Here is a 26,439-nt window from a genome sequence, read left to right on the forward strand (position 1 = left end):
CTAACTTACCAGATTTATAGTTTAAAGGAGCGAAGAGCTGCAACTCAAACAGTTGCATCAAATTAGAAAGGAAATTTTTAATCCTTTGGGTGGAAAAGAACAAATCAGCATAGATTAAAAGTACAAGGAGCAATTACTGGTTTTTGGCTATGTCCTACAGATCTTTCTCAATGTAAAATATGAAGCTAATCACTGACTACCACCTCGATAAAACAGGTTTCCTTAAGCAGAAAATCTGTACTAGAAGTGTTTATATTTATTCTTACTTTACTAATTAATGAATTTAAATGCTTATGTTTGGGAAGTCCTGTTTTAAATTCTTATTATCTAACATTTTAGTGACTAAGTTTCAAAAACTGCAAGAAATTTGTTAATAACAGTGTACATAATAAGTCATTCATGACACTTAGCAATCAGTACCAATTTATAAATGCACCAAATAAGGTTTTACGATGCCATTACATGTTTTTCATACTTTATTCTCTCAGCTCATATCCATCTCTCACTTGTCCAATTCCCAAATATCGATTCAACAACAGCATGTCTTCCATCAGGCTGACTAAGGTTTCCTCTTCCCAAGTCAGTTTTTTGTTTTTTTTTTTGTTAAATAAAAGAAAAAACAAACAAACAAACAAACAAACAAAAAACCCTGAAAACAGAATGAAGAAGAAAAGAGAAATCTCTGTAAAGAATAGGCCTGTAGTGTTGAAAGTTTGCAGGCAGTGCCTTGAACTAGGGTTAAGAGGCTATCTTGCTTTGACAATCTCTAATGCTTTTTCCCTATTTCCACTGGAGGGCACTCTTAAATAAGAGGTCTGAATTTTAATCAGTAGCACATTTGTAGATCTTTTGCAATCTTCTTTTATAACTTGGTTATTAACTAAATCCATCTGTAGCAGAAACCTAGTAACTTGCAAATCTTCTTCAGATCATGTGCATCTTATCATTAGATTAGTTGTTTAATTTGCTTTTAGTTCTAAATTATTATACTGTTGTTTTTCAAACCTGAATGCTGGTCCATTAACACAACAATACCAGAAAAATTTCCAGCCAGCAGAAACTTCAGTAATTATATGCTACGTGATACACAATTAACACAGAAAATAACAGAATTTTAAGGGGAAATATGTTCTTCCTCTGGACTTTTTCCTTAGGTTAGTTAAGAGATAGAAGTTCATATGTACAGAGCATTTTCAAGGCTTTCATTTGTATCATATATTAAAAAATAAATAAATGAAGTCACACCATAGTTGCAACTCAAATGTGTGTTTACCATGTGTTTAACCTATCTATGTAGGCTCTATTCCCTAAGGGCTCAATCTTTAGTAGAATAATAGCCTTTATATAACTACTGCACTAGCTAAACTGCCACAGAAAATACTGAACATACACAGCACTTTTCAAGCTACAGTGCACACAAGATGTCATTAAGTGATGTCGTCCAGATTCTCAGCTAGTTTACTAATTCCATTTTTTCTTTTATGATCACAATATTTGGTTATTCACAGGAACAGAACTGCTAACATAACGATGTCCAACATTTCTATAATCATATGATTTAATACTATATATAAAGCTCAACAGACATAGAAACTGCAGTAAGATGCCATTAACACACATACTACTAGGTAGTTCTTGAAATACATTTTGCCAAATTTAGACTCTATGTGAATTATTATTTCAGTGAAGTTCATCCCTACAAAACTGAGGGCCAGGACTAAAAAGTTGAAAAAAATGCACCGTGCAATCCATTTGACATTACCTCACTAAGGTCAGGTTCCAAGAAAAGCACATAAAATGATTGATGACTGCCATGTATTATCGGTACAATATGACAAATTTAGAGCCTTATATCAAAGTCTATTATATGAGCTTTTTATGCTGCCATAAAGACTTAAGTTTTCAGGTGCTTAATTAAAAACATGGACATGAACACAAGTCACAGCATTATGTAGATCCTTACGTTTGTGAACTGTTCTAATTGGAGCTTAAAACTGCAACATTCTTTTGAAATACAGGTTGTTCTCGAGCCTAAGCATTATCACAGAGCTAACTCACCCCGCCAATATGAGATTCATGCAATTCAGAGCCAAAGACTGCTATTCTCTTGCTTTATCCAAATTGGAAAAGGTAAGTAATGAGATCTCTAAAATGTAGAAAACAGTTAAATATACTAAACACTTAATACATACACATGTCCTGGAATAACGTGCAGTTTGTATTCCATTTTGATGTAAAAGTGTTGTAATCATATATCCTGTTAGCATTTTCATTTATCTGGTAGTTACATTATCACAACAGTTTGAGAGCACCAGTTCTCTTTCATAGTACAGTCCTACTAATGGTAAGGATAGTAACACTGCTTAAACGTTGACAGACCCATACAGGCTCATGTATGTTTGGCATTTTCAAGTTATCAAACAGAAGGGCCATAGGGAGGTAAGCTGAGTTTAATTTGCTCAAGAACACGTGACCCCGGGCTCATCCAAGATACTATTGCTAGACAGTAACTTCGGCTACCTGCTTAACTTGGTCAATTCCAGGACAAACCTCTTTTTCAGAGATGGTGATCTGACTGACCTAGAAAACTTCCAGTATTGTTTTCATGATCACAGGCCACATTCTGAGTTATTTCATGAGATCAAGACAAATACTATCATGACACTAGTCTTCAAAACAGACTTTTTCACTCCAGTCCCTCTCCATCCACCACCCCCCACTTGCTAGTAATCTAGGCATACACCCAGTTTCTTCGTGTCATACGTCTTAGTTACCGTAGAAAAATCCGAGTTCAGTTTGAAGTCATTTTTATTATGCAGAAGTAACTTAAAACTCCCATTTCCTAGCTGCACAGTGATTGCCCTAGAATCTGGGTGTAAATTTGAAATTTACATTTTTGCTATTTACTGTGTAACAGTGACATAGTTTCGACAAGTGTTCGTGTAAGGTATTATGTAATGGAAAACCACCTTTTCACACAAGTTTATCTTCACAGCCCAGCTCCCAGTATCTTACACAAGAACAGAACTCTTAAATTCAGCTTGTTTAGATGAAACAGGATGATAAGAAGTTTTTATCACAATCAACTGTATTGACTATCCATGCATACATGTTGACCAAAAAATGCAAATATGTAGGTGATATTTTGTGAATTTTTAGTCTTTGCTTAAAACAGAACGATAACTTAAATCTTGCTTAGGTGGTTTGATTTGCACAGAATTGAGAATCATGAAAAAGCTAGACAGAAACTGTTATGAAGAGAGGAACAGTTTCATTGGGAGTTTATATAGTTTATATAGAGCAGCAAGTGCCAACAGCTGAAAGACCTAGGTTAGAACACACCATTGAAGCTTATGTCTTTGGTGCACTATTATCTGCTGCAAATATTATTTATTTTAAACATACTCCCTTAATATGTAAAACTTAATGACTATGGGCAGCAAGGATAGCAGTAGCTTCTTTTCCAGTATGTGGCATCTGCAGTTCAAAAACTTAGTTCTCCATTTGTCTCAGATAAAGAAAAAATACGAGATAACCATTACCCTTCCTTAAAGAGTTTAGAATGCCCTGGCTGATTAAATACCACAGGTTTCAATGGAAGGATAAAAACTCTTAACTTTAAATGGTCTTTTAAAGTATGTGCAACCCTGTGTAAATTTCATCATACTATACTCTGATTTTATATCCTCCAAAGCATAAGTACATACACATTAGGTGAGCAAAAAAATCTATCTGGGATAGCTGCCTATTTGGAGTGACACACACAAAGACAGTTTGCTTTTCTAAACTTCTGTTAAGGATAAAACATGCTGTCTTCATTTCTTTTTAGTACTGTTCTGATTTGAAGCAGATCTGAAGTAACGTTAAACAATAAAAGCATAAATAATAATAATGCACATTTTGCTGCTGAATTGAGATCTGTAGATAGCAGTTCCAGATCAACAATAAAAAAAATGAATCTGTTCTTGCTAAAAAGCCAGAACAGAAGCAATTAGGAAAATAATCAAAGAAACCATAAAGTACTGCAGAGGTGTGATAACAATCCCAAATTACTTATACCAAGAAAGGGACTAAAAAGAGGTTTCTGTGACTGTATTTCAATCAGCTGTATCTCACATGGGCAACAACTAGTATAAGAACTAACAATGTACTTCACTATTCTCCGTAGAAAGCAACTGAACGTCATTACATTTATGTTTTTGGAAGACCCCAAAACATGTGTGTGTCACATTATGTACTTGTAGATTCCTTTACAGTGACTTTACATTGCTTGTACGAAACATTTACAGCCTTCCACGGAGTTCCTTACTGCCGTCTAAACTGCAGGAGAATATATTAAATCGAGATGGGCCGTACACCTCTTTCAGCCACTGATGGAGTGGCCAAAGCAGGGCTTCAGGTTAGCTTGCAGATAGTGCTTTGTAATTGGCATTACAGTATTAACTATTTAGACTATATTTTTATTTTTAAATAGTAAAAAGGCAAAATCTCAATAAAAACTTGAGCCAGACAGACATTCTCTAGTGTTCTGACAAAATGCAACCCTCCAAAAAATAAACTATACATTAAATAGCAATACAGAGGAAGCATGGCACATGCTAGGAACTATCAAAATCAGAAGTGTACATTTGTTACTACTCAGAAAAGTGATAATTTTGAACTTCCTGACTTGAACCAAACCACAACCATAAAACAATGAGGATGAAGTAAATAATCTATTAATAACTATCTTAAAACTATGTAAGCTATGTGTGCATTCCATTGAAATGCACATACACCACAGTCTTTTATTTATGTTCCTAGAAATGATCTAAGCTTTTTCTTTGAGTAGTTATATCTCCTTTCTCATGAATTCCAAAACAAGTGTCGGAGAAGGAGCTGCTGGGCATCACACATGGGAAAAAGAAAACATTTCAGGCATTCTGACATATTTCTGGCTTCTACATCTGCTATATTGTCTGGAAGACCAATGAGTATGCAGGTAATAAGGAAAAAAAACATCAACACCAGATGCCTGAGTAAAAAATGCATTTCTAACAAATCTATTTTAAGCCAGAAAAAAGGGAAAACAAGTCTGTAATAAAAGAAAGGAGGCAATATAAAAAACTTAATATAAATGGGAAAAATAAATGTACTCTTGTTTTAAAATAAACCAAATGGTCTGTTTGTCGTTGGATACAAAGCAAAAGTATTTCTGAAGATACGGCCTTTGCCCTAACTCACCTCTTCATGGCTCCAAACCAGAATCCTCAGCAAATTCTCCCCAAAAGATGGAAGGATAAACACTACACCTCATTCACATGGTATTTTTCATATGATTGACACAGTTGCCTTTAAAATATTTTGTGGCATGATTCAAAGAATTTAATGTAACATATGCTATGAAATTCATATGGTTTTAATACTGAAGTATTTGTTGTACAACACACAAGCTTTCATTCACAATAACTTTTCTTCAATTCCTATCTTCTACTTTGCAATAAAAGAAAAGCATTCAAATGTATGATGTAGAGCTACAAAATAAATAGTCTTCATCTCTGTGGCTTACACCAGTAAGACCAATAGCATGCTTTTCTAAATAAGTGTTCTTTGTACAATTAAGATAATGCTTTCTTCAATTTTATATGAAATACACTTGTTGAAACACTCTTTGCCATTTCAACCAGAACATTTGTGCATTGTTTGCATGCATGCATTTGTCATGGTAAAGAAAAATCGAGTCACAGATAAATAAAAATATGGAGCTTTGCTCGAATCGTGCAGAAACAAATAACTAGCAAAAAACTTCAACAAAATCAAGCTTTTTTTTTTTTTCTTCCTCTGCACAAGACAATAGTCCTCTTTCCCTTGCTTGTGTTGAGATTTCAGTTCAATACTTCTATTTGGTCTAATGTTTCACAGAAGCAGTATAAATCTTAGGAATGAAACTGAACCATGAAGGGCAGATTTAAACTCTAAGTCTAAACACACCGAACTTATTAAGGATAATGAAGTATATAGTATTTTTTTTCCTATTGATTCAGCAAGAGAAGCAAGCTTAACAGATGCTTTTGAAATTACATTCTGAAAAAAAAAAAAAAAAACAACCCCAAAACTTAAGTATCTGAACACATGCTTCTCTGGTTCTTCATTTAAGCTATTGATTATCCCCAGTTAAACAGGCATTTCTGCCATGCTGTTAGTGATTACATTGTTCCAGAAATATAATGCAGCTCAACCTGATATTGTAATGTCAAAAAAACAAAACAAAACATCTTTCCCTTGCAATGCAAAAGTATTCTAACTACAATGATACGTAAGATTCTAGCACATTTTAAAGAGCATTTAATTTAAAGAACAAAATATTTTACTGGATTTTTTTTTTTTTTTTTTTTAAAAAAAAGGACGTTACTCATGAAAAAATATACTCTCTGCACAAACACCTCTAAATATCTCCTGTGGACAGGACAATGTTGCCTGTTGGGATTAATGGGCTTAGACTATAATTGCTGTGTCAATTATACTTCATATACAAGGGAGACTAGTAAGGGTATATTTTCTTTTTATGACCTAGTGACATAAAAGTACAGAGAGGAGTGTGACTGTATAGAACAAAGGAGTACAAGATAATTTTTCCATTTAGCTTTAGTATGCTTACCTGAGTAGCAAGCTGTACATAGACTCTCAACAACTGCAATAGCAGGCTGGACATAAGTTATTTTAATTGAAATGTATGATAAATAAACCTTAGCTGAATAATATGGAAATAGATTCTTGGGAAAGAAAGTGAAGTTGAACATGTTACCTACAACACTTTACACACTGACAACTAGAAAAGCACTGTGGTGGACAAACATATCTGCATAGAAACGAACAGACAGAAGCCTGCTTATTAGTAATTTACAGTGTGTGTGTGTGTGTGTGTGTATTTATAACAATTGGCCTGTAACTGTAGTCTTGACCTGCCTGCAAATTAGGGAATAACCTGCTGGTTTGTGGAAAGCTTATTTAGCCAGTCAGCCAGAACGTAGCTAACATGTTAAAAGTTAGCAGAGCAGCTCACATGGCGTGGGTCACAGTGGGAGCCCAGAGATTGTTGGATTGCACTATGCAGCAGGCATTGGTACTCCCATTACCAGCTGGATAAGTACCTGCAGCAAATCAGTAATCTCAACCCAGCCAGATATCTGGAGGCCAGTTTCTATCATTCAGGTAGCACCTGGTATGAATTCTGCTTGTGAGTTAACAAGCGCTTGTCAGAATTTCAGTCACTGGTGCCACTCTGAATTTTAAGATTTTAAGTTCCTCTTCGAGGATTTTAAGTTCCTTTGAACTGCTAGTGGGAGATGTGATCGCTTTGACAAGGCAAGTTAGAAGTATCTGTGTCAAGCTGGTTAGGAATGAGATATGACTTAATGAGTTTCATTAGTTTATATAATGCTGAGCAGAAGTAAGAGTATACAACTTCCTACTGTAATGACATCACTGTAGTCTGCACTTGAGTTTGAAGATGCTTGTTCTAGACCATTTTTGCCCTAAAAATGGTGCTTTCTAATACAACTCAACAGCATTTGTTCAGAATATAGAGAATACTTAGAATAAATGATAATAATAAAAACCAACAAGTACTGAGATACTTTTAAAAAAATTTTCGGCCCCCTTTACAGAGGTGACATTTTACAAAGAGTGGATTAATGACAGCAAGAGTTACTTTAAATACTTTTAACTAGAAACTACTTCTGTTCCTTGACATCCTTTTCAACTCTGCTCATGTAAAACAGTAAGAATCAACAGGTGAAACCAACAATGACAAACAGAGGTTACAGCATGCTGCAATCGAACCTAAACACATTTGGATGATGCTCTAGCTAGAACAGACTTATTCTTTGCATATCACAGAATCAGAGTATGGTTGGATTTGAAAGCAACTTCTGGAAGTTTTCTTGCAAATGGCCCTTGCTCAAACAGTGTCACCTGGAGTAGGCTGCCCAGGACGAAATTCAGACAGTTTTTGTTCATCTCCAAGGAAGGACTCTACAACCTGTTTTGCTACTTTGTCACCCAAAAGCAATAAAATGTTTCCATATGCTCAGAAAGAATCATTTGCATTTCAGTTTATGCCCATTTCCTCTTGTCCTCATACTGGGCACCACTGAAAAGAACCTATCACAGAATCATGTTTATCTCCGCCATCTTTTCATCCTCCCTTCAAATATTTGTACGCCTGAAATCAGCATCAACCAATCCACCCACATCTCCCCATACTTTGTCTTGAGATTGTTTTGTCTGAGTCCTTTCCTTATGCTCCAATATCTTGATCATCTTAGTAAAACTAACTTGACTCTCCAGAACATTCATGACCTGCATGTTCCCGGGAGCCCAGAACTATACACTGTATTCCACACTTGGCCTCACCAGTGCTGAGAAGAGAGGAAGATATCGCCTCCCTTGACCTACTGGCAACACTCCTCCTAACACCCAGGATTCTGTTAGCTGCCTTTGCAGCAAGGGCTCATTGTCAATTCATGTTCAATTTGAGACCACCAGGATCCCCATACCCACCCTACAAAGCTGCCTCTGAGACTGTTAGCCCCAAGCACAGATTGGTGTATGTATGTGATGAATGTGTCTCTCCATTCCAAAACATGACTTCTCTGTACTTTGAGAACGTGCTCTTTATGATGTATCAAGCTTTCAGTTTGGAGATGTCATCTCTCCTTAAAATAGGAAAAATTATTTCCAACCTGTAGTTTACTCACATATTACTGAAGGAATAGGAAGCACATTGCTGTGATTTCTTTATGTATGAGTTGTCATCAGAAAAATGAATAACTATTTATGTTCTTCTGCCTCTCTTCCTCAGAAGTATCAAAACAAAAAATGTCTACCCTAGTCTGTCTGGTCTGTTTCCTCTGTTCATAATTCGTGTTGCTAATAGACTTTTTGAACCTGAATGAGAGTCCACTGTCAACACCGAGAAGTTTGGATCACGAATAAAAAGAACTTTGCTTTAAAAACAGTTGAAACACCTCAATCTTTGTTTAAGATGATTTGGAAGAATGTCAAATTGCAGATGTAATGATTGAAACAACACATGCATTTAACAAATTTTCAACCTGAAAAACTTAAAGTATTGAAACATGCTACGTATTTGTGGAAACTATCTTAAGAACAAAGCCATTTTTATACTTTTGCTCTCTTTCAAAGTAGCGTTAAGTTGGTATTATAATCCCTCCAAAAGCAGTAATTTTTTTTCATTATTGTTAATTTCCATGCAGAAAGAACGGGAGAAGGGATCTAATTTAGCATTTATGTTTCGACTGCCCTTCGCCGCTGGCAGGGTTTTCAGCATCAGTATGTTGGACACACTGCTGTACCAGGTACTGTGAATAACAACCACGTGCCTTCATTTCACATAGTCATGCCATGTTACCTCCCATTTTTTCTACTTAGTTGTTGGATTACCCTGTTTTCCTACATTAACCCATTAATGTAGGTGTTATGCCAGGAGCAATCAAAGGTAAAAGACCACAGAGCACATTCTATCTGACAGCACTACTTGCAGTCACCAACCCAAAACTGTCCATGAACATATTCTGTTTTAAATATTATAACACTGTGAAGTTCTCCACAGAAAAAACGGATAGTTTTGATACAGACTGTATAAAATACAGATTATAGAGACTGTTAACACTGGAAAAAAAACAAATACTCATTGCCAATTTCAACAAAACAGTGCCTCTAATCACAAAAATCAATAGAAATATTTGTATGAATAGTTTATCAGCAACCTTCACTTGCTGATAGAAGCTTTTATTACATTACCCTATCTTTTCCTCTTACTCTTGTTAACTAGACCTCCAGATGAGCAGCCATCACACTTTAAAGCCAAAGAGCCAGTTGCAAGTTGTGTTCTAAGGAAAGACAGCCTGCTTTGAATGCTACCCTTCTACACTCAAGAGGTGGCAATGAACAGACCTACCACAGTTAGGAGAGCACACACGGCTTTCTGATTCCAGCAGTCCACTTGATAAGGAGATGAAACATTTGTGGTTTTAGCATATGTAATGTCCATTCCCGGACTCCTTCACATGCATTCCTACATTTAGTTTGGTTAGTCCTCTCTAATTTCTATCATTCTACCAAAACACTTTTGTTAAAGCAACAAGTCTGATCTGAGGTAAGGCAGATTTTACCTTAATCATTAGCTGGACCAGCGAAGACAAATGACTCCAGGTCGAATTAAGATAATAGAAGCCTCACCTTAGTATTACCCACTACTCTATACTGCACCTCCATGTGACATATGAGAGCTTTTCATATGCAGAGAAGATAGTCATTAAAGTTTCACAACAAATAAATGTTAACAGGTTACTCCCATTGATAAACAGCTTAGTTTTCAAGCTACCTCATCATGCTTTTGACTCCTGTATGGATATATGCAGAATTTTTTATTTTTTTATTTTTTTATTTTTTAAATCAATAGATTCAGCATGCATAAAGAAATAACTGTTTCTACAATTATAAAGATACTTAAAAGATATTGACTTTAAACACAGATGTACAGTTTCTGTGGAATTCACATATGGTGCATATGGTTATCTGCTCATCTATTTATTGAAGCTTTTTTTTTGTCTTTCTGTGTCTTCTTCTAAAAATCTTGCAGTCATTTGTGAAAGATTATATGATCTCTATCACAAGACTTCTCCTAGGACTTGATACAACACCAGGATCTGGGTTTCTTTGTTCAGTAAGTTCTAAAAAAGTATATTTACTATTATTACAAAGCAACAGAGAATGTTCCATATGGTCTGCAAAACACCTTTATCTTTGTAGAAGAGTTTCGTTTTTGTTGAATACCAAGAAAGGCCATCTGTTTCCTTTTTCAGCAGGGGGAAAAAGAACTGCAGGAAATTAGTTAGAAACCATGAATAGTTTAAGTTACTAAAAAAAAAAAAAAAAAAAAAAAAGCATAGAACAACCACCAAATTAACCAATCCACCCCATCACAAAAAACAAAATACATGCTCTGAAGCATAAAGAAACACAGGAAATACAGGAAAAAGCAAGAAAAGTGCAAGTTTGTTTGTTATTATTTTAATAGATGTATACAGCAGTTCAGTAACCAATTTTACTAACCAAACACAAGGGCTGCTCCAGAACTAACACCTCCTATTTATTATTTTGCTCATGGTGTCAGAGGCAGACACTGGTGGTATGACAGCAGAGGTTGAACCTTCCCACCAACATTCCATTATATTTTGTTACCATGGAACAGATGGCAACAGAGTGGCAGTCAGACAAAATGACATCTGACATGGAAGTGCATTTAAAGCAAAGGTGTGCCACTGAATTCCTTCCTGTGAAAATATGGCACCTACTGAATTTCACTTAGGCTTGCTGAAAATCTAGACATCACAGGATGTATGTCATTGTATGGACATTGTATGTCAACTCAGTGAGTGGTTCATTTCAGCAGTGGTGAACATGAATCATAAACCACGTTCTGGACATGCTGAGTTTTATGAGCACAGCACATAGGCTCTTGCTCGTTATTGCTGAAAATGCATAGCTAATAGCTGTGATTGTATTGAAGAAATGGTGTTTTGTAGCTGAAAATTTACTCTATCAAATAATGTTATTACGCTCTTTGTATCTATTTTAGTTTCCATGGAAATAAGTAGGAGGTACTACTTTTAGAACAACCTATATTTATCAAAAACAAGAAACTCTTCCTGTATAGTACATCCTGACTAGTATTTATTCCTAATGCTATTTTACAAGTGTTTCCAATCATAGGTAATGAAGGACAAAATTTAGTTTTATATAAATAAGCATCAATACGCATGCCTAAACTGAAGTTATTTGGTTATTTCAGTGCAGTTCAAAAGTCTATATCCTCCATGCAGTTAAAAATATTATAAGTGGGTTACTCTATTCAACTTCATTTTCCCTCATACCCGCCAACAACAGCAGCAAAGATACAAGTCAAAGTTGAGTCATTTGCCAGTTGCTTTGTAGTGAAGTATAAAGCATTATAGATTGTTGCTCTCAAAAATGAAGTTTGCTCTAATTGCTTTAATTAATGCTAATTTGAAAAAGTTTTAAAGAAAACCACTGCAGAAGTTGTAGGTCAATCATTAACTTAGTTACAGTAAATGCCAATTAGCTGTATCTCTGACAAGATACTTGTGCAACTTGAAATAAAGCTTATGTAAGCTGTTAGTTATTTGAAATTAATTTAAGAATTCATTCTTACGTATTAATGTTTATCATATTGCCTTCTTTCCTTCTCCCAAATACTCCACATGCAGCATAAAGCACAGTTACCTGGATGCATTCAAAATACGTGCTTGTTCTTCAGTCTATCACCGGTTTCTTACTACTGCTAATACTTAGTTCATCCTTTTACATTTTACTCATATATATGAACATCATGTGAAGGAAATTTTTGAGCAACTTCAAAATAAAGACAGGTCATTCCATCAGACTGAACCATTTGCACTGCAGCATCTCCCAAATAGAGAGCAAGGGAACAGGGTCTACAAACTCTAGAAATTTCAGGTTTATTGTGGATGAAAGGTACAATGCTACAATATGATCATTATCAGCTAGCACCTGGTTCCAAAAAAATTTCAAGAGTGGTATGATGAACAAGAGGTAAACCCTCATGAGTTTAAGTTTTCTTCCTATTATTATTTGTTCAGATGAAAATCACAGAAGAGGATTTATGGATTAGGACATATGCCAGACTATATCAGAAACTTTGTTCTTCTACAGGAGACATTCCAATTGGAGTCTACAGGACAGAATCCCAAAAGCTTACAACGTCTGAAGTATGTCAGTTTACTATACTCTTGTGATTTGGTTACCTCTTATTAAAAGAATATTGGGGATGCCATGTCTGCAAATGCACTTAATTCCAACCCACTGAAGGTCACCATCTGCTGATGCATATACAGTCAGATTAACACTCGGCCCAGTCTACATGCAGATTTTCATTCTTTTTCTCATCTACAAAGAAGTGGCTGACTGAAGGAATAGCACAAGCACAGGTAGGACAGGCTCTGAGAGTTAGCTCTAGTCTGACCTTGCATGTAGTGGCAACTAACAGCATTATCAATAAGCTGTAATGACCAGTGCAGGAAACCTCTAAGATTATTTTCAACACTGATAAGCAGAATATTGCTTTCATATTTTATTCTAATAGGAAAAGAAAGAAATTTAGAAACTCAGCAGCATTTCAGATAAGTTTGCTTTACTTTGAGCATATTATTAACTCATTCTGTTCTTAGGGATTCCATTAAGCGAGCAGCCACCATTTTCAAGTCATCTTTTTTTTTTTTATTAAAGCATAAAATAAGGACAAGGAAACAGCAATAAACCACCAATACTTAACACATCAAAATCAGTCACAGAACCATAAGAACAGCTTGAGGTGGAAGGATCCATAAGTTTACACAAATCCAACCCACTGCCGTGGGCAGGGTTGCCACTCACTGGATGAGGATGCCCAGGTCCCCAGCCAATCTGGACTTGAATGTCTCCAGTGATGATGCATTTTTTTCCTTAACTGTCTTGCTAAAAAAGCAGCATAACTGTACCCAAAGGTAGAAACTTCAGAGTACCTTACTTGGAAAATGTGCCCTGAATCACACTGGTAACAGGCGCCTTTTGCCTTTTATCTTAAGAGAGCACTCATAGCAGTGCAGTGGATGTTGAATTACTTCCTAATGAATTTGAAATATATATGATATATATGTGAAATAAATATGAATGTATATATTAGTTTAGATAGCTTCAAGTTACATAACTTGAATTTCTAAAAATAGGATGTTCAACTACACTACCGAAAACATTTTACTCCACTTCTACTCTTTAATGCCCTTATTCTCTTATCACTTTCCTTTCAAGTCTCAAATATCTATCAGCGTAGAAGAATGGGAAGACACTAAGGACACCAGGGAACAGGTTAACTATCGTAGTAATCATCGTAACTCAACATCTAGTGATCAGTCCGATCACCCCTTGTTACGACGAAAAAGCATGCAGTGGGCTCGACGGCTGAGCCGAAGAGTACCGAGACACTCTGGTAAAACAGCTGAGAGGATAAGCCAGCAACGAATGAACCTTTACAGGAGGTCAGAAAGACAGGAACTTGCTGAGCTTGTGAAAAACAGAATGAAACATCTGGGCCTGTCTCCAGCAGGATACGGTACGCAATACTTAATGAAAATATTAGCATCATGGAAAAAAAGCCTCATCTTAATGGATGCCATGAACTAAAGCGACCACAGTTACTTACAAATCTTCATGTATGGGAATAATCCTAAAGCCAATTTTACACCTTCAGCTTTCTTTACACTGATAACATACCTCTGAGACCTCCAATTCTAAATTCAATTAACTGTAAATTCACTTAATCCAATTGAGGCATAACACTTGTTTGGTCACCTGTTTCACAGGGGCATGATGGTGCTAATGCACTGGTGAATGCATTTGTATAACTTGCTAAAATACTTAGTACTGTAATAATTGTTAAAATTGGTTTTACTATACAGAATTAAACTGCACTGGTAAGAGATCACTTCAGCTTTGTAATTGCACCTGGATTCAGAGTCAATTATTCTCTAGACAGAAGTACTTACAATGGTGCAAAATATGTGATACAGGAACAGAGGAAAGTTACACATAGTAGAAAACAGTCATTTTTTAACCTGCAGAACACACTTCAAACACAGTTCATTACTAAGATTTAGGAATTGCACTGAAACTAGAACTGGGCTATTCCACATTATTTAATTTCCACTGAAAAAGAAGTATGTACAAAATGTTTATTCATTTTAGACCTATTAGTCTCACTGTGACACCCTAGGAAAAGTGTTCAAAGTAAACTACAGAAAAGATAATGTCAGTGATAGCTACAGTTAGGCTGAGACTTTACTTAGCAAAACTTTCTAAAAAAAAAAAAAAGAAATACCAATTGTGTTTTCTCTGTCTTCCACATTCTGACCCACTGGCACAGGTGAAAAAAGGAAACACTTCATATCAACTAAATTTAGAAATGGATGAGAATTTCATATGCCTGCATTTAAGCTTGGCTACTTCCCACTTGCTAACATAAGCCATGTAACACATTGGTTGAAATAAAATTGAGTTGTATTGAGAATTGCTGTAACTGGAAAGAAGTGCAAAAGAATATATTTCAGAAAGAAAGCATGTTTGGAGAGCAGAAAACTCAAAAGTCGATACATCAGATAGTTCTAACTATTTGGTATTACCTTGGCACCTGATATATTTTGTTTGTCAACTCTGAGACAAAAAAGATAAACTTTCAAAATTAGGTTGTTACAAATTATACTTTTGATTATATGTTTTTAAATCTAATTTGGTACATTTATCTTTGTCCTCTAGATGAAATGAATGATCATCAGAACAACCTTTCTTACATCCTGATCAATCCTTCTCCAGATACAAGATTAGAGCTGAATGATATAGTGTAAGTTAAAGAAAAAAAGTCACAAGAAGTGTAAAGTTTCTTCTCTCATATTTCTGCTCAGGCAATGGAGACACATTGCCATGCACCTGAAAAATGGATGGAAAAGATGGAGACTTCTATCTAAATAGACATGTAATGGTACTTATATGTATACATAAACATGTATTTAATTCTTTATGTATGATGGTGTAAAATACATATTTTTTGATATCCGCTTAACTCCATTTTCTCTTATCTTGGTCTGCGTATGCATAAAAACTAACCAAGTTCACTGGATATCTTCACAGAATTAATAACCTTGCTTATAATCAAGCTACCCAGTTTTAACAGGAAGATCAACCTTTTGAATCAGTGCTTTCAAATGGGATTTTGCAGTGGTCATTGAATCCATGATACAGCAGAAAAAAAACATCTCCTACAATATTTGTGCTTAAGATTATTTGAACACAAATAGCAGGACCTAAATGCAGAAATTCCCCCACTCACAAATTCCAGAGAAATTAAAAATCATATTAGATAATATTCAGCTTTGAACTACCATATAAGGAATCTGTAAATGCTGAGACAGTTTAACTGCACTCAACGCAGCATTTGCAGCAGTTAGAATTTCTAGTTCTTTCTCAAGAGGAGGGGTTCATCTTGAGTGTATCAGCGTATATCAAATGTATCAACATCATGCTTTTTATTTGTTGAGTGTAGTTAGAAGTGTGTCCCTAGCTTTCACACAAAAATTTTATAATTTACTCCAATTTACTTTTGCCCCTTCTTCAAAGCATAATGAATAAAGCAAATGCATAAATACAGAGAGTTATTGGCAAACTTTTGTGTTCGGTGACCATAGTGGATTGCTCAGGAAAACAGCTGATGCATCCAAAGGTCAAATGGGCTCTCAGACAAAATTAAGGTTTATCTGTGTCTAGTACATACAGATGATGCCTAGGTAGACACAGTGTGAAACTACTATCTAATGTGAGTGGACTTGCCAACTTGTCCAAGTTAACCAACAGAAACAGGATTAAGTCTAACTCTTCCTCAGAACTTCCCAACAACATTATAATAGTATGTTTACTAATCCTTGCTTGTGCCAAGTCTGTTCAATAAGAATTGTAATTTCTTTTGTAGATACTTGATCCGACCTGATCCATTGGCTTATGTTCCAAACACAGCATCCAGCCGAAAAGACAGCTTCTGCAATACAGTGGGACAAGATACCAGAGAGGAAACACAACTTTGATATGCAATTCAACAAAATTAACAGTTTTATACATATAGTTTCCTCCAATCATTTTGAAAACTAAGTGGTACATTTTATTCAGTTTTTGGAAACAAAGTGACAGTGGGTAAGTCACTAATTTTAGAAACACGGTCTCTAGAAACTCTTATGAGTTTCCTCATGATTGTCCATCTTGTAGCCTGTTCAACATTGTAGTTGAACTTCAGTTTAGCAGAAAACTGTTTGATTTAACCAATATGAAGAAATGATTAAAGAAGAGACTCCAAAATGTTTCACTTAGAAGCTTCTAAGTATATCTATCAAGGTGGCAGCATGTCTGCAAGTAAGCTCCCGACATAAATCATAAAAGATTATCTGATGTCCATCAAGGGATCATGTATGCGTAGCAGAAAACAAGTTAATATTTAAAGTTGTCAAAGAGGATGTTTGTGCCAAGAATACAACCTCTGAGATAATTTTCAAGCTTAACTTGTCACCCATTTATATTTGAACAGCCTTGTTTTACTCCCATTATGGCCTCTAGGACTTGAATGTTTGCTCTGTGAGTTTACAGATGACACAGCTTAGTCACACTGTAGAGATTGACCTGAGGCACATCTACTGAAAAATTAGCTCAGAGAAGCTCAGAGAACCTCACAGAGGCATTTCAAGAAGGAACAATTCATAGAGCAAGCAAAGCAGAACCTTTAAAGGAATTATATAAAAGCAGTCCTTTACATTTGCAAAAATCTGGTAAGAATATGTGAAGCTACAAACAGCTGTAGCTCAGATGAAAAATGAATCATTTAACATGAATTTTCAGTCACAGAACGGCTTGGTTGAAATGGAACTTAATTATCATCAAGTTCCAATCTACCTGCCATGAGGAGGGTTGCCATCCACTAAATCAAGTTGGTAGCAAGAAGACTCAATGGATGATGCCAAATGCAAGTGTCTCTCCAGGGAGCAACTAAAACCACAGATCGTTCCCACTCCCATGGCGATGTCAGAACTCCAACTGTTCAAACTACAAGCATACCCCATTCATATTACCCAAATATGATACTTGTTCATATGAAACTACATATCATAATGAAAACAAGAAAAGCTTGTAATCTATTCCACAAAATAAATGGAGCACTACATTAAATGGATTTGAAGGCTTTGGCATTCAATACGCAAGAAAGCATCTACAGTGTATGAAGCATCTGAAGCTGCTACAGAATCTCCAGTCTACATATACAAGAATCCCAGAAGTTTTGGTCAAGAATTTACTTACAGAAGTAAACATAGTTGTACACAATCTTCAAAACATTCTTGCTTTGCCATTGATCATGAAAGGGGAGGAAGGTCCTTAAGGTTCAAACCATCCTGCTACAACAATCAATACAGGACTGTTACAAAAAAATTGACATGTGGACTGAAGTGGCAGAACCAATAATTCTTTGAATTCCCTTGATGTTCTCTGTGTACAGAGAAATCCTCTCTAAAAACATTTTTTTTATTATTTGGAAAAAAAGCATAGCTGATATTGTTCTGAAAAATAAAATGCCAAGCTGCCTGAAGAACAAGCAAGTATGCTTATCAGTACTGCAAGTATGTTAAAAATCACATCACACTCCTATTAGGAATAACACAAGGTCTGCTATTATTCCTTCTCTTCCTCTTAATTTTTCCAAAACTAAACTGTAAGGAATTAGAGGTCTTAGAGCAAACCAAAGCAATCAGATGCTTCAAAGCAATTGAAACAATTGCTCATACCATCTCTTAGACAGAATCTTGTCCAGATTGCATCATAGAAACTATCACATAGAAATAATTGTTTGTAAAATGAATAGCCTTCTATTTTTAATACCTTCAGAGAGAAGACTATGCCAGTTGTATGTTTCCAAGCAAGAGAAGTGTTTTATAAAATGTTCACTCCAAAATATTAGAACAATTCTGTGTTTCATACTGAAGGTCTTTCTAACACAGTCTCAAGTAGGCAAACAGAATTTCAGAAACATGCCTAGTATCCACAACCAGCAAGCTACTCTGCTTTTCACACAGTATATCCTGGAGTCATCCAATCCAGACATTATCTGTACATTGCCTGAAGTAACCGCAACAGATTTAAAGACTCTCTGCCACAAGAATAGTTAGGGCTCCATGCCTGGCATTTACCATCTTATAAACAAGTAGAAATAAGTAGTTAGGCATATCCATTTTTCTACCCAACTCAGTGGAACAGTAGCATCTACTGTCACTTGATATTTCCTAGACTTGATGGATTTTTAATTGCTCAATAGCCCTAGAGACAGGTAGAGACAACTTGCAGCATGCCTAAAATAAAGCAAAGATAATTTTTCTGAATATAAATGCTTGGTTCTTTTCAAATTCTACTGGAAGATGAGCAAGGTAAAAGCTAGCAGCTTCTTTTGAGACAAGTCTAATAACACCTTGATGATGCACTGCTCTATGCCGTGATTCAAGATGTGCCACCTTTCATGCTGGAAGCAGAACAGCTTTGCTTCCCCAGGCACGTCTGCAGACCCCATTCTAGTGGGATTTAAGCCTTTCAAGAACCATACCGAGTACTCTACATTAACACTGAATGAGATAGCACGCATATTCCTTGATGGCCATGAAGGCAGTTCTTTGAGGATCACTTTACAGGCAATCTTGCGTTCACATGCTTCTTGCTAAGATTATCAGCAATATAATACAGCTGGACTGGAGATCAAGTTGAGAAAAAGTAATATCCATGCTCAATGCTAGAGGAGGGATGACAAAGCTTCAGAGTCATTGGGTCCAGAAGACTTGAACAGAGTTGTGTCTGATGACAATTCACTCAGTGAATACAGAGATTAAACTTATGATCATTTACAAAAGCAAGTGATTAAATTCTGAACCAACTGTCAGAAGCCAGATGGCCAAATAACATCTTTTCCCCACTCAATCAAAGAAAACAGCAGATTTCAGTCTGTATTTAACTGTATGTACTTTTTTTTCTTCTCTTTGTAACTCGTATTAATAGTAAATCAGACATGCTCTCTTTACCAAACACTTCCTTGAACAACTACGAGGAAACCTGGAAGTCAAAGGGACGAAACATGTTATTTATTCTACAATAAAAAGTCACAATAGGTATTACCGTGGAATACATTGTGTTTCCTTTACTGTTCCACTCCAGTTCCAGAACACGCACTAACACAACTTGAGTTCTCAAAATCTGTAGTAGTGTGAGTTAATGAAGTTTTCATTTTAATTTCCAAGTCAAACTGTTATAATATAGTTCCTTCAACCATAGCTTCCTACCTTTGTAGCAAATCGTGTACTTCAAAGTATTTAAGTTACTGAAGACTTCTTATACATCTGTTTACTACTGCACCAATAAAATGCAAAATAAATAGTTTTTGGGTTTCTGCTATGGAGGAAAAATTAAGTAACAGCAAATGTACCCAAAACAACACAATTCTGTAGTTTCTAGGCAGTAAATCCTGAAAACAAGTATTTTGTAAATTTGAAGCACTGATGTATGAGGCTTTGATGAGCTGAAATCTACTTGATATCTGAATAAAATCAGTCATTACAATCCCAAAACAAATTAATAAAAACAAGCAGTACTACCTAATAATATCAAGTACACAAGATTATTTAGAAATCTGTTTTCGAGCTAGAGGCATAAATGCAGATATCTGCTTAAAATATCATGCATATTCTTCATATGATGCACTAGGAAACAGACATACATTGAATATATGTCTAAAGGACTGCACTTCAACTTTCTTACCTCTATTTTTTTTGCTTGATGCAGAACATACATTAAAGGGAGAGCAGAGAAGTAATGAACACTATGAAAGATCACTAAGACCTTGCTGATCATCATCTTTAGAGGTTGCAAAAAAATATTAATGAACTATACAAGAAAATCATTATTGTCTATACTAGTGATGCGATGATGCTGTCAAATAACGGATGTTGAACACAAGTATGAACTCCCAGAGACTCAAGAAACTTAATTAGGAAAATGCTTCTGCTTTACAAAGTAAAAAACAAGAATTTGATGTTTTTACAAACTAGTTTTCAATTTATTATGTAAAATTTGGATACTTGCTAGCACTGTAAAGTAGGATAAATTTCTCTAAAGTTTTTTTCTCCTCAGATCAAAAAAACAGAGTGAGGGATATTTATTCTCACTCCCTTCTTTTCCTTAGAGGCTGACTTAACAACTGTCAGATACTCAATGGAGAAACATAAAGCAATTGCCATTCTCCTTGTCAAAAAGAAAAGCTGACTTTCTCCTAATCTGCTCTTCCTTATCTAACTACCAAAAAAATAAAGAAAATATGTTGAAAGGAATTAGAATGTATCCTGAGGAGAGTCTTGTCTACCCAGAAGTTTTGTCACCACTTAGGTGAACTCCACAATGCAAATCAACATAACCTGAGGCCTTCCATCCCACAAGAATACTATCTTCTTTAAAATAAGGTACTGTTTAATGCATTTTCTCAACAAGATAATCTAGGAAGTGTTAAATGTATAATATCTATGTCAACTTGTTCAATTTTCAGACTTCCATTAGCTACAGTATACTCAAGGACATCAACTCAAGTATTTTTAATATCAGCTATCAAGGAACAAAGAATAGGAACTACAGCAAAATTCTCAGCAAACAGGATAAAATAGAGGACAGAGTAGAGATGTGCTAGTCCTCAGAAAGCCCCAATAAAAACTTAGATGATGTAAGAAACCGCCATAACCACAAACTAAGACAATAAATGCAAAGAGATCTCTGATATTTATAGATACCTATAAAAATAATAGAGAATGCAGACGTTAACCCCAAAGCAAGATACTTAGTAACAGAAACACAGTAGAATATGGAATTGATTTTAGCCACGCTTGTTATTTCACTACTTCAAGTACAGCTATGGTTTCCATACACATAAGAATCAGCAGTTAAATTATTGATCCAGCTGGTTTGCATAGACTGAAGTTCATTTATTATTTAAGTTCATTTTATAGTTTTAATATACATTAAATCACAGCTGTGATTAAAGTAATCTAATACAACTCTCAGTGCTATAATTGCTATCTCCTACATCTGTAGGCACACTTGAAGCTCAGTGTCCTGTTGTGGGACAGCAAAACAGTAAGGGTATCTTTAGCATTTTTTTTCATACTCATTTTTTTCCCTAACTAGGTGGGAAATCCACTGCCAATGAAAAGACATTTTTCTAGAAAACAACTGAACCATGAGATGCTTTATTGCAACAACTTTTCCCCAGAGCCAATGTAATTACTCAGTTATTGGACAGACTGCTGTTCTCTAGGTAGATGCTTTAATCAAGAACACATACTGCTTATTCTTCAGTATTTATACTAGTCTGTCTTTGAAGCATTCAAAAAAATCATTATTAAACCTTCATTTCAGCAAAACAAAGCTTAGTAAAAACAATCTGGACATAGCTTTGTTATTAAGTGGAGGCAAAAGTAATACATTCATGTTAGGTGTACTAAGTCCTGGGATGTACAGAGGTAGAAAATGAGCTCCACTCTGAGCCAGTCATTTTTACAAAATTACATGAGTCTAAAGCATCAACTAGACTACTAGGAAGTAGAAATTCTCATTGCCAAAATGAAAAAAAGTAGTTAAGTCCTGTCCTTTCCTCTAGATTAACAAGCACAGAGATTTTTCTACTTCGTACCTGACTCTTGAATGGAAAGTAGAAGAGACCAATGATTATCTCTCAAATGCATTTAGACTAAGAAGAAAAGTAACAGATTCACAACAGGAGCTAGTTGCAGAACATTAGTCTTCAGAAGAAAATCTTCTGGTGTACACACTAGCAAGACACCACTTACTAACACAAGAGAATTTCCACAGATGCATATTGAACGTTCACAAATGACTTTGGCCTTGCCTCACTCACAATGTGCCCCTTCCTTCAAGGACAAGCTGTAGCTTTCTAAAAAAAAAAAAAAAAAAAAAAAAAAAAAACAAAGACACCCAGAATCCAAAGTATTTGCAACTGGTTCCAATCAAGCTCTGGAGTTAAATTCTTATGTAGCCCTCCAATTCATCTCAGGTGTTAAGTGTTTCCACTAATAAGCTACATGAATTACTCTGTGCAAATTATCTGGCTACTGCAGCCCAGCTGTATCATCTGCAGAGAAGCCTTACAACACAGTAGACAAACACAAGATAAAAATAAGAGCAATTTCCTCTGGCTTTTTTTTTTTTTTTTTTAATTTAGCTTAGGCAATGGGAAACAAAGGGAGATGTTGATTACTTTTGCTGTAACAAGGCCTGTTTCTTTAAGAAAATTCCTTAGTCACTATAGGAGTTTTATTACCAACTTGAACAAGAAAGAAAACATCTACATGCAGGTACAAACGATAGCTAGAAATATATAGAGACACTTGGTTTACCAGCCCTCCCTTTATAAACTTGGACTTTTTAAACGTTGATGAACAACAATACTGAATCCACATTTGAGAATTATGTAACTCATCACATCCCACCCTAAGACCATTTCATTATCACCAGCTGAAGAGCTACTGTCAGCACTGCCTCCATCACATAGTAGAAGCAAAAAAAAAAAATTCCTTTAATGCTTTCAGGAAATGGTGAATTGACAAAAAATGAAGACCTCAATACAGCTGAACACCGCTCAGATATAATAAGCTAACTATAAGCTTTTTACTTAAAGGAATCCAATGAACAAAACTTTCAAATGTTTCACAGTACTTTGAGGTATTCAGTATTCTTGATGCTTGCTACGCTTTTGCTATACACTCACAGTGCTTATGGCATACGAAGTACTACTCTGTACCAAATAACTTCAGTTTTCAGGCTAACCTCTTCAAATAATTTATTAATATGCCTAGAAGGGAGAGGAATACATTTCAGCTTAAGAACAGCTAAAATAATGAGTTCTCTCTGGGCATCTTAAAAAGCTATGCAACTGTTTGGAAAACAATCCTGATTACAACTGCAAATCAATATAATATCCGAGGCAACAAATTACATTTTAAATTGGATTGCACTGGTAATTTTTCTTCTAGGTTACATACATCCATTATAAAAAACTGCACTGACTAGAAAATGGTGGAATGGAATATTTCTATACGAGGCACTACAAAAGCAATTGCTTTGAAACAGAAAAAACTTAGGTCTTAAAATATGATAGCCTCCTCCAATACCTTCTGAAGTACAGAAGTCCCTCAAATGAAGGTCAAGAGACCAAGTAAAAAAGAAAATCCCATTAGTTCAGTACTAATAAGCAGAAATGTAAACAACAAGCCAGCAACTATAAAGCCAATTAAAAAAATCTTGTTACTGATTAGCTTTTTCAGAGATAGTTTTAAGTTATTTTATGAATGCAAAACTTATTATGTTTTAACCAGCCAATATCAGAACTAGAAAATAATCTTACATTTGTATTTCCTGAGATTAGTTTTACCTTAGTGCAGGAGTCTGACACAGCAAAGTTACTTTGCCAACATCCTTGCAACTGCAACAGTGGGAACGTTTCTGAAATAATTAAGAATTTCTCATAAGAAGATGATCATCAAAAGAGAAAGAATACGTAGTTCAAACCTCCCCCATAACTGTCTCCCAGGCCAGCAACTCCAGTGCAGCCAGAGAGACCCGCAGCCTTCAACAAGCTGACCTAAGCCAGGCCTAATTTGCACCACTCCAAAACACTGAAGCCATTTCTATAAGCAAAGTTCTAGCACGTAAACCAAAAGAGGCAGAAAGCCTTATCCCATTTCCTAGCAACATGATACCATCTCAGAAGGTTTCCTAAGCCATTGCATTCCATTAGCATTTTGAAAGTTTCCCCACATTTTGAGATACTTTCACCACATAAACTTTACCCTTTCAGAGTGCCTACCATAGAAGCTCAAGCTCATTATATTCCTCCTAGTACTGTAAATTTGTTCACTTCCAACAAACTCCCATTTACTTAAAACTTCTCCCCAAGACTCCACCCCTACTCTTCTCCCTGCCTATAACTTACAGCTTGCTTGTAATTCCCCAATCAGTAGAAACACCTGTGCCTGCAACCAGCCTTAAGAATCAGCATCATGTTTTAAATAAGGGTGTATTTATTTCACCTACAGATTAGAATCTAAATATTTCTCACAAATTCAACAGTAAAAATATGAATTTGAAGAGGTTTTCTACCATGACTAGCACAAAATTGGATCTCACTTTTTAAGGAATATGTTGTTCTGGGAACAGATAAAAAGTTATGAAATAGTTTAGGAAAAATGTGTTACAGAAAGAAAGCAAAATTTAATAGCATGTTCTCTACAAAGAGACGTGCCAGATGCACATCTCTATTTGCTAGTGATTGCGTTATTCTAATTGTGCAGTCATAACACACATCAATTTGACACACTCAGTAAACTTTGCTAAATAAACATTCTTTTTCTGATTTAATTGGAAAACTTGCATCAGCAAGTTTTTGGAGCCCTGGTACAGCATCCTGAATCAAGTCCCTTCTCATGAAGAATTATTATCGCTCTAAAGTCTTGGTTCTCATCCAAATGCTTCTGCAATCAATCAGAACATCAGCAAGCTTTAGGTAGGTTTCTATAATCATATAAACTTATACAGTCACAGAATCACAGGATCATGCTCTTTGGATAAAGCTCAGAAAGTCTGCATACACATCACCTGCTCAAAGCAGGGCCAGAAATGTTCCCAGACCAGGTTGCTCAGGGTTTTGTCCAGCCTGATCCTGCACAATTCCAGTGATGGAGGCTGGACACCTTCCACGGGCAACCAGCTCTACTGCTTGCCTGTCCTCACAGGGAAAAGGTTGCTCTATACATCACCTTAGCCTCTTTTGTGTTACTCTGTGTCCTGTCTCATCCTCCCAGCAGAAACCAATGGGCAGAGCCTGGCTTTACTGTCTTGATCGCCTTCCTATAGTTGTTACCAGGGACTGCTGTCAGATGCCCCCAAAGCTGCCTCTTCTTCTTTAGCTTGAAAAGCTCAGTTCTCTCAGCCTCTTCCCACAAAGCCTGTGACTCAGCCTCATGCTGTATAGGAATTGTTTATGGTTCATAACTTCAAATTTGTTTTGAAAGGGGTGAAGGTAATTGTCAGTTCCTCCATGGTGGAAATGTTGGTATCACAAAACACAGAGAGTGGAAAAGACTTTTCTTCACATACGTGCTGATGTGAATAAAGTTGTACAAACATTTAGCATTTTGTAAAAGAGTTTGAAGAGTTTATTATTTTTTACTTTTCCTTGGGTCTCTATGATATATTTTGCTGCATAATAGCAACATACTTTTTGCCTTTTACTAAAAATCCATCAATAAAGAGATTACTTCATTTATTTCCTTGTCATGAAACAATCTCTTTCCCCTTTCAACTGTATTTATTTGTTTTCTTGGTAAATTTTAAGTTTGAGAGTCTGCCAATAATAACTATGTATTTAGAACTGGATGCAGAGTGAAAAAGGGAACTTAAAAAATTTATAAAGCATTTTCTCATTGAACATATATTGCAAGAAAATTGATATCTAAGCTTGTCTGGTATTGTAATAATAGTCTTTAGCTGTTTTTCATGATTGTCATTTTCTGCTGAAGTCAATGACACAGTAAAACAAACAAAAAACAAGAATAAGCAAAAGCAACTAGTAAAGACAAATCCTGAACTACCTTAAAAATAGTAATATAAAACTCTTCTGTGTTACAGATTGCTCCAATTTTTGCTGCTATGAGTTACTTTTTCTCATAAAGT

The 26,439-nt window shown here is 35.6% G+C and overlaps 1 protein-coding gene across 8 annotated transcripts in view; it reads left to right on the forward strand.

Annotated features, from left to right (window-relative positions):
* Positions 1 to 26,439, forward strand: part of KCNT2 (potassium sodium-activated channel subfamily T member 2) — a 143,480-nt gene that overhangs the window by 97,564 nt on the left and 19,477 nt on the right. For 4 of the 8 annotated variants that reach the window (XM_052667067.1, XM_052667070.1, XM_052667068.1 and 1 more), the window contains 7 exons: positions 2,019 to 2,130; positions 9,258 to 9,359; positions 10,646 to 10,729; positions 12,687 to 12,815; positions 13,894 to 14,194; positions 15,394 to 15,478; positions 16,601 to 23,210. In XM_052667067.1, coding sequence (XP_052523027.1) covers positions 2,019 to 2,130; positions 9,258 to 9,359; positions 10,646 to 10,729; positions 12,687 to 12,815; positions 13,894 to 14,194; positions 15,394 to 15,478; positions 16,601 to 16,712 — 925 coding nt within the window. In that variant the 3' untranslated portion in view covers positions 16,713 to 23,210. Of the gene's footprint in view, positions 1 to 2,018; positions 2,131 to 4,831; positions 5,293 to 9,257; positions 9,360 to 10,645; positions 10,730 to 12,686; positions 12,816 to 13,893; positions 14,195 to 15,393; positions 15,479 to 16,600; positions 23,211 to 26,439 lie in introns of those variants that run through there. The other 4 variants (XR_008202461.1, XM_052667069.1, XM_052667072.1 and 1 more) reach the window with 4 other exon arrangements.

The sequence above is a fragment of the Tympanuchus pallidicinctus genome, unplaced genomic scaffold, assembly GCF_026119805.1.
Source record: "Tympanuchus pallidicinctus isolate F22 unplaced genomic scaffold, pur_lepc_1.0 scaffold7, whole genome shotgun sequence".
NCBI classification, from domain to species: domain Eukaryota; kingdom Metazoa; phylum Chordata; class Aves; order Galliformes; family Phasianidae; genus Tympanuchus; species Tympanuchus pallidicinctus.